General features: G+C 35.0%; 1 protein-coding gene across 6 annotated transcripts in view; it reads left to right on the top strand.

Moving 5' to 3' along the window:
• The window catches only part of TBC1D32 (TBC1 domain family member 32), a 178783-nt gene extending 167845 nt beyond the window's left edge, over positions 1-10938 (top strand). For 5 of the 6 annotated variants that reach the window (XR_011497821.1, XM_044757205.2, XM_044757204.2 and 2 more), the window contains one exon: positions 9164-10938. Coding sequence is in view for 4 of the 6 variants with exons in the window: in XM_044757205.2 (XP_044613140.1) it covers positions 9164-9283 (120 nt within the window). In the remaining 2 variants the exon portion in view is untranslated. Of the gene's footprint in view, positions 1-2215; positions 2368-9163 lie in introns of all 6 variants that reach the window. The other variant, XR_006519202.2, reaches the window with a different exon arrangement.
• The last annotated feature ends 3010 nt before the right edge of the window (positions 10939-13948 follow it).

Below are 13948 nucleotides of genomic sequence, written 5' to 3'. Positions count from 1 at the left end.
TCCAATCCTGAAAACCACCTTTTACATAGGTAGTATTATCATCCTCATTTTAGAGATGAGGGGATTGGGGCACCGAGTTAAATGAATCACCTGAGATTATCCAGCTAGCGGGTGGTGGGGCCAGGATGTGCAGTTAAGCTGTCTGGATCCAAAGCTTTGCTTTTAACCAGTATGCTATGACACAGGATGTATCTTTTTTTTAATATTCCTGTATCTTATTTGGTCAATAAAAGTTCAAGTTACTGTGTTAATACAGTGGTTTGATACTTTTTAAAAACGTTTAATATAATTTCCTATATCTTCAAATTCTGTATTTTTCTAAACTTCTATTTTCACAAAGCTTTTCCATGAAGATTATTATAACACTCTTTTAAAAAAGTCACTACCATCTATAAGTTAATATTTTAAAACAAGATATATAGTTGCTTACTTTCTCACTCACAGTAATGTGACTCTTGAAGCTCTGGACTTTCAGAAGTACGTGATTTGTAAACACATCCCTGTGTGCAATCCTAGATGGAAATCCAACTCTATTTGCTTTAACTTAAAATCTTTCCTTGAATTTAAAGTGTGTTTCACTCTCACTGCTGCCCTCACCATCCCACAGGCACACGTCTGCGTGCGTGCACCAACATTTATCATTTGCTGCTGCTCTCTAGGTCAACAAATAATTTCTATGTAAATTAATTTTATCTTTATTCTTTACCATTAGATACTTGTCAGAGCTATTTCCCATTTGATGATGATTTTCTATAAATAGATGTCGGTAATCATTTAGGATTGCCAAACTGTCAGGTATTTTTATTTCATAAATACTGACTTTAAAAGGTCTCAAACTTCCTACGTATATCACTAGACTTATGATTCTAGAAGGATTCTTAATGAAAAAGTATATCTAGACGTTGGTTGTACCTGAAGAAGGAAAACTTAGGTAGAAAAAGAAAAGTGATCTGCAAGAGGTAATTTGGAGAACAGGGGTGGCTGAGCAAATGGGAATTATGTTGAGGACAAAACATGAGCTCCTTTTCGGTAAGGGACGTTTTCATCAGCTACAGTAGTCAGTTACAGGGATTTCAGAGTCTGAAATTTTCCCAAACTCTTGTGTTTGAATATTCCCTAACCTATAATTCTCTGGCCTCTTATCCCACTTTGGTTTCCCCCAGTGTTTGTCACTAACTGAAATTGTTTTATATATATTTTTGCCAGTCCTCCCCTGTATAATAAGTAAGCTCCACAAGGGCTGTGGTTTTGTCTATCTCATTTACTAAAGTATTTTCAAAGTCTCAAACAGGATCTGGCACATAGTAGGTGGCCAATAAATATTTGTTCATAGAATAAACAAAGAATGTAAATAAATATAAAGGAAAAGGTGAATGACCTTAGTTCTATTCTCATTGAATAACAAACATTGCTAAATTCTTCAAATGATTGTCACTTAGCTTCCTTCTGCCAGAAGGGTGTCTTTATATTTCATCATCTTTAAATCTGATTAATGTCGGTGATTATTGCAGTTTTATCTCTTTCTTGACTACTGCAGGAAAAAATTATAATAGGGTTTGCAAATGGTGACCTCTTTAATTGTGTCCCAAACTCTGTTGTGCTCTGGGCATAGTGCTATCAATTTAAAACTAAAGAATTTTTAAGCGAGGGAGGAAAAGATTATCTTTACTACCTAAGTCCTATTTAAATTACTAAAATTTTAATTGAATTGGAGTAAATCCAAACTAAGAACATGTTGGCAAAGAATTCATTTCAGCCCTTGTCCTGGAACAAGGCTAAAATTCTCCTTATTCTTACTCCTGCTGTTTGCATTCATCCGAGGGATCAGGAAAAATGCCTTTCTAATACCACGACTTCACTTTATCTTTTGTTTCTTTTTCAGCAGGTAGGTCTCAAGTTCACTGATCCCTTTTGGTGGACAGTTACTTTTCTTGTGAGATAAATCCAGTGCGGTTTACTTAAATATGCATTTATACACCCCTTTAACTACTCCTTTAAGCCCTGTTGTAATCTCTTGTCTGCAAAGTGTGTAAGCATATGTACACTATTTTTCACATATTCCCATATTAACCAACACTGAAATTTTGATTACTGAAGTGATTTTTATTCTTCCTTCCCTCAGGAGATCCCCCAAGTCATAAATATGTGATTTAAAAATTCCTCATTCAACGATAGTTACAGGGATTAAACCTTGGAAATTGTTTTATACTTTCAGATGTGAAATCTCCGACTTGTACAAAGAGAGAAGACTTACCAATAATTCTCCATATAACTACATGCCACAGCCATAATAATAATCTTATATAGATTACACGTTATTCCCTGACTACGTATTTAATAATGATTGCTTTTGAGAGGAGAGAGGAGGTAAAGTAGAACAGGGCACTTTTACTTTTTATTGCATATATTTGTATAGGCGTTTTTTAGATTTTTGAAGAATGAGCGCATACTGCCATTTTGTGTGTGTGTGTGTGTGTGTGTGTGAGGAAGATTGACCTTGAGCTAATATCTGTTGTCAATCTTCCTCTTTTTGCTTGAGGAAGATTGTTGCTGAGCTAACATCTGTGCCAGTATTCCTCTAGTTTATATGTGGGATGCCGCCACAGCATGGCTTGATGAGCAGTGTGTAGGTCCGTGCCCAGGATCCGAACCCATAAACATCAGTTCGCTGAAGTAGAGCACGCGAACTTAACCACTATGCCACTAGGCCAGCCCCATCCATACTACTTTTATAATAAAGCTACTTTTTAAAAGGAGGATATTGAATCATTATATAAAAACAGGACAAGTATCTAACTGTTGTAAATAAGTTTAAACAACCAGACCCAATTGAATTAGTTTCCAAAATATTGGAACACCACAAACATGTTATGTTTTTAACTATTGTGAGTTATCTTGAAAAACTTCAGAGAATGAAATGGCTCAAGAAGATTGAAAATATGTAATTCTTTTCCTGGTTTAAGTTTCATGTATTGACAGAAAGTGACATGATAGAAGCATTACTTTAGGAATGAAAATCTGTCTAGGCATGCAGTGTGGAGAAAATAACTTACTTATATTCATTTTGGTTTAGGCTCAAGATTTTAAATTAGGTAATTGATCAGTCTATGCTCATTTTCTATACTTCTGATATCCCAGTGAGCAATTCTTCATGATCAATATATTAAAAAAATAACTTGAAATTTCTTAGACCGGAGGTGGTTAACACTACTACTAGCTTGGTTTACTGCTACAGCCCAGGTTTACTAAAAACAACAAAACAAAAAGTAAAACACCAACCAAAGAAAAATTCCTTTTTAGATTAAACCACTAAAATATTAGATTAGATGAATGCCATGGGTATACTTTGCTATCAGCAAGTTCTTGTCTGAGTTTTTCACAATATCCTTGTAGACTCAACAGTAATGTGGGTTGGATAACAGAGCAGCTAACTGCATTATTCCCATACCTGGTGATTGATGGATCGGTACTGAGCTGGAAGGCAACTTCCGAAGGTATGCCGAAGAGCTTAGTCCTTGGACTTAGGATCCTGAACATTTTTATCTGTGACAGATGATGGTTCAGAAAATCTGTAGGCATGAAACTTTCGGAAAAACATCATCCAACAAATAAGTATTCTCAAATATCTCAGCGAGCTTGAAAGTCTGAAGTTTTGTTTTGCCTTAGTGGAGCCAGCTCTCTGTCTCTGTCTCTCAGCCACACTCTCACACACACACACATGTACAAGGAAGCAGGTTTAGAGAAGGTTAGTTTAACGGTAATTCAGGGACCCACGTTTTCACCAGCCGGCTGTATTGCGTTCCTTTCCAGCATGCTAACAGGCTGGCAGTGATCTGGGTTTTAGTTTGTGAATTCAACCTGAGGAAAAACTTCACTGAAATGTTAGGCCAGGAAAAGATTGCCTTCCAGTGAAAATCAGGCTGTGAAGGCTCAAAATGCTTAATTAAAATTGTTCAACTAAATCTTGCATATTATGGCAAAATCAATTTATAATTATGAAAAACTCAGATTAATTTCAACCCAATCAGTAAATTGTCAAGAGGGATTTTTTTTTTTCTTGCTACTGCAGCTGTTGATACCAGAGCATGTTGACAGGGTAAGAAATGGAGATCAGACTAAGAAAAACCAATTGAATACTAAGCTTTTAAGAGATGAAAGTTTACATAATTAAAAATAATTCATCTGAGGGAACAGACAAAACATGTTCAGTAGTATGTCAACTGTGGTTTGCAGGTATGTTTTCTGCATTGTCCTTTTATCACTTAGTCCACCTGAATTCAAATTCTGGCTCTGTCACTCTGACTCTGTAAGCCTTGGGCACATTGCTTAACCTCTCCATGCCTCAGTTTCCTCATCTGTATAATAGGATGTGAAATAATACCTATCACGTAGAGTTGTTGAGGAATTAAATGAGATGACATCTGCAAAATACTTCTAGAACATTATCTGGCACATAGTGAGTGCTTAAAAAAAAAGTTAGCAGTTATTTGAGTTTCTGCATCCCTGTCTCATCCTTGTCTTCTTCTTCTTTACTTAAGAAAAAGATGTGTGGAGAACGCAGCAAAGGGAACAGAGTTTTCTCCTGAGTCCATAGCTAGACTACGTACTTTTGTTCCCATTTTTTTCTCCAGCCCCTGAGACGCCTTTCTGTATCACATCATAGGAATACCTGGCATATACTTAAGATCTACATCAGGAACATTCTCTTATGTTGCATCTGACCAAGGCCCGCTCCCTCATATACTCAGCCAAGATCGAATCTTCTGTCTAGTCATCACATATGCCCATGTACCCCTCACCTGAGTTAAAATCTTTAAGAACCACATACTCTATCCTAAATGTTTAAGAATTTCATGTTCTATCCAGAACCACACACACTATGTAAACTTCCCTGATCCTAAGAGTGATTAGAGTGCTTATTAAAATTGCTATGTCTAGACTCTTCCTCAGACCTACTAAAACCAAATTTTCATGAGTAAAATTTGAGTTGTCAGATTTTAGTATAAAATCTCAAGTAGTTTAAAACCTTTAGAATATGTGAAAGTCTTACCTCTGGAGCTTGAGTCCAGAATGCCAACACCATGGATTCGAAGGTTTTGGGGCCATTGGCCCTGGAACTTCTAATTTTACCAAGTACCCCAGGAGGAACACACTGGAAGAAACAGTGCTTGCAGGTTGTGTTTCTCCCACTTTGACCAGGAAAGAAGATCCTTTGTCATATAATACGTCAGACAACACACAAAAGCTCATCTCTAGCAGCAGCAAAGAGCAGAGCTGTGTTCACAACACCCCTTCTCTCACATGACCCTTACTATATAATTTGATGCTTCCTACGTGAGATTTGACATTAACGCAAATTCTTTAAGTGACCTCAGTGTAAAGTAAGTTCTACACCTTTTGTGGTAAACTTTTATTTTATATGCCTCCCGATGATTATTAATAAGAATCAACTCTATTCCAATTTAATCCACTCAAAGTGCCTTATCTTACTTTTTTCCCTTTATAAAGAACCATTACATCTTTTTTTAAAAATCAACTTTCAAATGTGTTAATAATTAAATATTCTGGAAAGAATATATCAGAAAATACCTAAACTTGGTCCTGAAATCATAAAACTGAAGTGTTTCGTGTTAGCATGCTTAATCTTTTTGTACTTTGTGTCTGTTCACCACCCTGAAAGGCCTTGTCTTCAATTCAATTCCAAATTTACAGGGTTTGCAGTAGTTCTAAAAACATATCTGCTGGGAATTATTTTTAAAAACTTTAACTGATACAAATAATGTCTGAAAGTATAGGTATACCTTGATTCCCATTATAGGCGTATTCCTGAGAAGTTGCAAGAAAATTCAGTAATGTCTTAATTACTACTGAGCGAGTCAGAGGTGCTATTTAGATAGTCCAGCGAAGGCTACTCTGAGGGGCTCAGCAGAGATCTGAATGAAGCAAAGGAAAAAGCAATGCAAAGGCTTCTGACAAAATCCTTCTCAATGAGAAGAAAGGCAAGTGCAAGAGCTCAGAGGTAGGAATAAGTTGTGCCCACTTAGAAAGTGTCAAAATGACACTGTGTCCAGAACAAGGTGTGAGTGAGCAAGAATGGTAAGAGGTGAAACAGGAGTCAGAGCCAGATCATGTACGGCTTCATGTACATGGTGAGGAGGTGAGGAGTTCAGATAGCCTGACCTAATGCTGTTATTGTCTACATTTTACACATGAGAAAATGAGGCTTAGAGAGTATAACCTTTCCCAGGTTCGTTCATCTAGTAACTAACACAGAAGAGTCTGAACCTTTTTTGGTCTGAATCCAAATCCTGTGCTCTTTCCAGTATATCAAATTGTCTTTCACTGACTAGTCTGGTTACCTTTTTAGAAAATGTGATCCTAAATTCAGTGGACCTTCTAATTAAATGTTCTCAATAGTAAAAGAAAACCAGTGGATACATATTTGAAACTGGATTCTATATACGAAGGAGAGAGGGAAGCTGTGTATATGCCATGTCATATAATATTGAATACACAGGCAACGTTTTGGTTTAGAATGGTAATTTTTAATGCTTTTTGATGATTCAAGATTTGAAACTCAGAATTAATGAAGAGAGCAAATCTTTGAAGGCAGCTGGTTGAAAAGCCATGAGGTACAAAAAAGAAAATGCGCTATGCTCAAAGTGAACTTCCTAACCAAATCATAAACCACTGCAGTGGTAACCTATCAAAAAAGAAAAAACTTCTAATGGAACAAATAGCGCACTGTTTATATAAAATGGGATAGTATTACCTTAGATAATTATATATGTCTGCTTATTTAAAGAGTAAGGGAATTTATATTTTTATATGGAGTCCAATATACTTAGGTCTATAAATGAAATGATAATAAAGCAGTATTCTAAGGAAATGGGCTGTTATAACTTGAATGATAAGCTGGCAGTGTAAGTGGTCATAATTACAGAGAAAAGTTATCCACTAAAAAGGCCATTAGAGAACATTTACAATAAAATGAAAAATATTCCACTTTGAAGACCGAAAGTGGAATTCAGAGTTTCTGAACTTTTATTCAGAGCTAAAATTACCTATGAATTTTAAATAATGAACTACATCATTTACAAACATTCCTTTTTAAATGAATATTTAATTTTTCTGTTATGAAATAAGACTTTAATAGCCTTGTTTGCCATTTTTACGAGTGTCTCTTCAGTATAGTTAGCAGGGTATTTTCTCTTTATTTTAAAAGTAACATCCAAAGTGGAAGCCATAATTTCAAAAACTATATTCTAAGCAGAAAATATATTTAAACCAAGTAATAGCTATGGCTCTCCATAGGAAGTTTTCATTTTTAAATTAAAGTGGAACAATAATTGAAAAATTTTGCTTATTTTTGCCCAGAAGAGAAGTATTAGAGTTATTGTTCAAATGTTGTCATCTCCTATTGTAATTCATGTTTAATGAACAATAGGCATTCTTTTAAAAATCATGAATATATACTAAAACAATTTTTCTGGCATTGGGTTTTTGTTGTCTGGTTAGAATAACACGTTACTATAATTTCTCTCCAACTTAAGTATAGTTTTAGTGAAGAGGTCATCAATGCTAAATCACATGTAATTTGAATGAAGAGAATAGATAAATTCATAGTAGGTAGTTCCATGACTACAGCAAGAACTGTTTAAAGTGAATTCTTGAACAGTAAGATAGGTCTTACTTTGATCCTGTTTTTTCCCCAAAGAACAAAGTGAAATATTTTTGATAGGAGAGAAATTTACAAAGACCCAATATTTCTGCTATTCGTAAGATGAGCATCTTCCCTTTGATTCAGTTACTTTCCATAAACTGGAGACACGATATGTACTTCAGCTGTTACTGTTTAGGACAGGGACCTGTCTCATTCATCTTTGTGTCTTCAGTATACAACCAGGAACCTTACAAACAATGAGGATGAACGAGTTAATGAGTGAACAGAAATGAAAGAATGGATGAGATAATGTCACAATTGTTTCAGAATGAAGAATAGAGTTCCACTTTTTTGCTGGGGAGTATTAGCTCTGGCCTTAATGGTGTAATGTTATGTATATAGCTTAGCGTCATTTAGTTTCCTTAGCTTATAATATCAGCCTTATAGATCAGTGATAATAATTTTTTTAAAGTACTTACTAACTTTCCCCCCAAATTTTAGGTGATAGATGGCAAAATAAGTGTAATGTTCTCCCAAGTTATTTGCAAGCTGTGATCTATTACTAACCTGTAAGTGACCAGTGACATCTGAGGCCTTTGAAAACAACCATTCTTATTGAGAATTGGGTGATGTTTTCCTAGCTACCCTATGTTCATGTCTCTCATCTATAAACTGATTGTATCTAACACAATATCTGATATGGGATAATATATTATCTTTTATTCTTTTGAATTACTTTTTTTTGTTATTAATTTTTGCCTTTAACTATAATCTCCAGAAAGGCATGAATTGTTCAAATCTTTTAGTAACTTTCAAAACAACTAACGTAATACTATTACCTTGAATCAAGGGTGATTTTTGTTCAGCAGAATTTTTTTGTTTATTACTCTGAAGGCTAGATACTGCATAGCTGGTATTTGGAGATGCTAAAAGGAATAGTCATAAAATCCCCTGAAAATCTCTTAAGATTCTTAATGAATGCCCCTACTGTTTTTACTCTTCAGCGTCTCATTTGGGATACTAACCATTAAATTCCAAATTAGTACAGACATGCATAGTACCAACATTATGAATTGCAGGCTGTTGAAGGTTTTATGAGCAATAGCCGTAGAACAGATATTCCTTGCAATATGATAGTGTCCTTTGATAGATAAGCTTTAGAGTCTTTACTAATTAGAAATGTGAATAATCATTCTATAACTGACTCTGTTAGATCCAAAATATTAGGAAGATTTCATTATCTAAGAGTTTGTTTTATATTTTTGTTAGCTGTAAAGCATTTTTGGTTTTGAAAACAGACAGCCTTGTTTCATAAGGATGTGATTTCTTGCTAGCATATACATACACAGCTTGCTAAATAAAAAGCAATTATACATTTACTAGCAACATAAAATCCCTCATCTATAGGTGAAAAAAATGATGCAACTATTTAAAATTCATTAACGTAGAATTGTGTGCCTTTACCCAAGTGAATGAACTTCTCTTCATATTTTTTGACAGGAAGAAGCCCTGCGTGGATTTCGAGTGAGTGATTACTTTGAATACATGGAAATTTTGGAACAAAACTACCGACCAGTGCTGCTAAGAGACATGCGGAACATTAGAGTTCAAAACGTGTAGATCATGGAGGACACAGTTTAATTTCATGTCTTCTTTATTTTTAAAGGAAACAAAGGGACTTGATTGTTTTCCATCTGTGTCCGTAACAACATATACTTTGTGAATACACATGCTGTAAACCAATCCTGAGAGTTTTTGAATATAATATATTCAAGTAGGTTTTAGCTCAGTTTATGACATGAAGTGAATTCATTTTTGTAAGTTCGTTGTTTTGTAAGCTTGCTATAGAGTCAGATCTAGCTTACTTATGATTCTTAATGTTTAAAAGCTAGTCCAGCCTACGTCTCCCCTTCACTGGGTGATTAAAATATTTTTTCCAATGAGTTTGGAAAGAAGCAGCAATCTTGTAAATAACTGTTTGACTAGCCAGAGACAGTCTGTAGAGATGAGCAAAAACCAACTGTTTTCTTCATCTTTTATTCTACACATTTAAAGAAAAATAGAACCACAACTGCTTATTTTACATGTGGAGGACAAATGACACTTACCGTGGCAAATGGAAGGAAAACTATGTCCTCAGACATAACTGTTTTTCTAAGAATTGCTATTGATACTATATCAGTTTATAATTTTTCATGTGACATAGACTCTACACGGTTCATTGCAAAGATAGGCTGGTTATTGCACCCGGATGAGCATTTGACTCTCATTTGTTCTATATTTGCTTTGGTGATTGGTTTGATTTGTACTGAACTTGAAAACATTAAGGATAATACATTTCCAAGTTATTTTAAATGACTAACACTATGTTTTCTTTTATTTAAATAGAAGTCTTTGCTCCAGTGAGATTAGTATAATATGTGAGGGTCTATTTTCTTATACTATAACTGTCGCATTTAGTATATGAAAGATAATACACGAAAATATTAAATTGTTAATTTTTCTGTCAGCAATTTCAGCAGGTCTTTTAAATTATAGGTAGAGGTCCTTTTGTACTCATTGCTTATATTTAAATATAAATTGGCCACCATTAAAACCATTCTGAAGCATTTTTCCTTTTCAACCAAAAATGGTTCATCTGCAAACTTATTTTTTCTTACACTATGATAAAACAACTGGTACCGTGCAGTTTTCAATTTTGTGATATTTAGCCTATTGCAATATCAGCCTTCCAGAATCAGGTTTTATGCTGTTAATGCCAACAATAGCTTCTCAGTAATGGTGTTCCTAAAGGGCATTGAAAAAGTTGAGAAAAGAAAATTGAGCAAATTAATTTGACATATTGCTCACTTTAGCTCTGGCTGATGTGAGTTAAATAAGAGAGTCCTAGGTGACCCAAAACACCAAGCTTTGTCTACTTTCAAACTTAATTTTGAAAAGCTGTTCCACAGAACCTGTAATCCATGTTTATGGTTCCGTTTATTCCCGTTCTCTTCCTGAGTTATTGTTATTGGTCCTAAGAAACTTGCAGCTTTATTTCTTTTTAAAAGCTCTTACGCGGTAATTGGAAATACAAATGGAGAAGGAACTATAACTTAATTTTTATAATGTTCATTGGTGATTTTGATTGGAAATTGAAGTCAAATCTAGATAATAACAATTACATTTTGGACAGGTGACTTCAGCTAGAGCCAGGCACCTTTCATTTTCATTTGATAAATGTCCTATGAACCGTGACCTAGCAATTTGTTTGGTGAAATAAAATGTAAAATACAGTAGTCTGTGTAGCTTCCATTGTGAATTTTTGTACCAATTTTTAAGAATACTCTTTAGAATAGAAATAAATTCAGCCAACTCTTGCTTTTCCATTTTGTTTTAAATATTTAAGTGTAAGACCTTAAGACAGACTTTATTTCTGATCTGTGAAGGGTTACCTCGTACATTTTACAGGATTCATTGTAATAAACTATATTTTATAATACAATGTAAACGAATTTGTGAGAAATTTAAGTACTCATATATAAATCTTTGAATATCTGTTTTCAAATTTTCATCTTTGTAGTTTTGTCCCCTCGTGATATATAAGCATCTAAAGAATCTGTGAAGGTAAAGTAAGTGTCAGAAATTCATCTAAACTTCTTAATAGGATTCTACCTAAATCTATGATTCTTAAATTATAGTCTGCTCTAGTTTGTTTTTCCAGCTCCTGGATGTTAAAGAAATTTCTTTGGTCATTCATTAAACAGACATGTTTTGAGGATTACACATATAAGGAAATATTTTTAATATTCAGGATAGGATAAATGAGATACAGCGCCCCACTCAAAGAGTCCACAGTCTTGATGGAGAGAAGAATAATTTTAAAACTGTGAAAATACAGTTATAAATATGACAAGTGAGAATTGACCTCTGGATTTGATGACTTTGGTAAGAGCAGTTTTGATGGAGTAGTGAGGGCAAGAGTTTGGTTGGGGTGGGTTTAAATGATCCTGAGAGGAAAGAGTTTGGAAACTGCTCTTTCTAGAAGGATTGTTGTACTTCTGGAAGGAAGAGACATGGGATCAAGAGTGTTTAAGATGGGAAATGGAAGCATGTTTTTATGTGGGTGCAAATAAGTCAATAGAGCGGAAAAGCTGACACTGCTGCCGAGAGAATGCTGCAGTGAATGTCAGGAGTAGATGGCGGCGGACTGAGATCTTGTGAGTAAGTTTCGGAATTAGCCTTTGCCTGGACATGGACAGTTCACTGAGAGTAACAGAAGAAGAGACAGTGTAAACGGGCACTGGCACAGGATGGACATTTCTGGAAATTGTTTTCTCAGTGAAATAGGAAACAAAGTCATCAGCTAAGAGTTAGGATGGTAAAACTGGTAAGTTTTATGAGATCAGAGTAAGTGGAATAGCTATCAAGGATGGTGGAAGAGTGAATGAAATAGGAAAATATACAGATCTTCCTCAACTTATTATGGGGTTATGTCCTGATAAACCCATCGTAAGTTGAGAATATTGGAAGTCGAAAATGCATTTAATACACCTCCTGAACATCATAGCTTAGCCTAGCCTACTGTAAACATGCCCCGAACACTTATATTAGCCTTCAGCTGGGCAAAATCATCTAACAGAAAGCCTATTTAGAATGAAGTGGTGAATATCTCATGTGACTTCTTGACTTCTGTACTGAAAGTGAAAAACAGAATGGTTGCATGAGTACACATGGTTCCAAGTGTATCAGTTGTTTCTCGTCGTGATCACGTGGCTGACGGGGAGCTGTGACTTGGTTCTGCTGGCCAGCATCACAACAGAAGGTTGCACCGCATATTGCTAGCCTGGGAAAAGATAAACATTTAGAATTCAAAGTACAGTTTCTACTGAATGCCTGTCGTTTTCACACTGTTATAAAGTTGACAAATCATGTCAAATCATTTTAAGTCAAAAACTTTCTGCAGTATAATTGTGATTTAATGGTCATGAGATGAGTTAGCAAAGTTGCCTGTTTTTTCTCCAGCCACGTTTCACTGTGAAGGGGGCAGGTAAAGAAGGGTAGTGAATTGAGTTTAACCAGAGTTTTAGTTTAGCCAAGAGAGTATGACTAAGCAAGGAAAGCACAAGGGAGTTGATGGTATTTGCAAGCAAATTATTATAATATTGTGACCATGGTAGTTAAACTAGATCAGAAAGAAGTGGAAGGGCCCCGTGGCTGAGTGGTTAAGTTTCTGTGTTCCACTTTGGTGGCCCAGGGTCTCTGCAGTTCGGATCCTGGGCATGGACCTAGCACCACTCATCATGCCATGCTGAGGTGGCATCCCACATAGCACAACTAGAAGGACCTACAACTAGAATATACAACTGTGTACTGGGGGGCTTTGGGGATAAAGAAGGAAAAAAAGAAAGATTGGCAAAAGATGTTAGCTCAGGTGCCAGTCTTTAAAAAAAAAAAGGAAAGTGGAGACAAGAGAAGGATATAACACAGTGGAAAGTTGATATGATCAATTGGTTGTAGGTTCTTCTGTGTTGAAGGATTGATTGATTTGGAGTACTCAAGAGAGGAATGTGAAAAAATTTGAACTAACTGTTGTTAAGTAAAATGCTTAAAATTGAGATTTTGGAAGAGGATGACTGTGAGAGCTGAGAGGATGAGATCATTGAAGGAAAGGAAGTCAAGAAGCTGAGATTCCAAGTATTGGAAGAATCTTCCTTTTGGATTTTGAACTTACCAAAATTTTCACAAGGAATTGTTTTGGATAGCTTGAAAATGAACCAAAAGCTATAATCTTCAACAATTAGTCTAGAAAGAAAGAAACAAGAGGACATCTAAGATGCAAAAATAAATAGAAATCAAAGACAATCGTACACATTGTTACTTTACCATAATATCTATTTGTAAATAAAATAAGTTTTGAAGCCTTTGGTAGGGCAAACATTTCTTACTACAAAAAGCACAAACCAGGAAAGAAAAAATTGATAATTTTATAGACTTCTTAAAATTTAAAAAGGAAAAAATCCTCTTTAAAAGATACTCTCAAATAAATGGATAAGCCACAGACTATGAGAATAGATTTACAAAACATATATCTGGTAAAAGACCTTTTATTCACATTATAAAAGTATTTTTAACCACTCAATAATAAGGAAACAGCCTAATAATAAAATAGGCAAAATATTTGAACAAACACTTCACCAAAGAAGACACACAGATGACAACAAAGCACAAGAGAGCATGCTCATCATCATTAGTTAATAGGGAAATGCATATTGAAATCACAGGAGATACACACTCACTAAAATG

Source organism: Equus asinus, chromosome 24, assembly GCF_041296235.1.
Source record: "Equus asinus isolate D_3611 breed Donkey chromosome 24, EquAss-T2T_v2, whole genome shotgun sequence".
In the NCBI taxonomy this organism is placed as follows: domain Eukaryota; kingdom Metazoa; phylum Chordata; class Mammalia; order Perissodactyla; family Equidae; genus Equus; species Equus asinus.
This window is presented reverse-complemented; position numbering and strand designations above follow the sequence as displayed.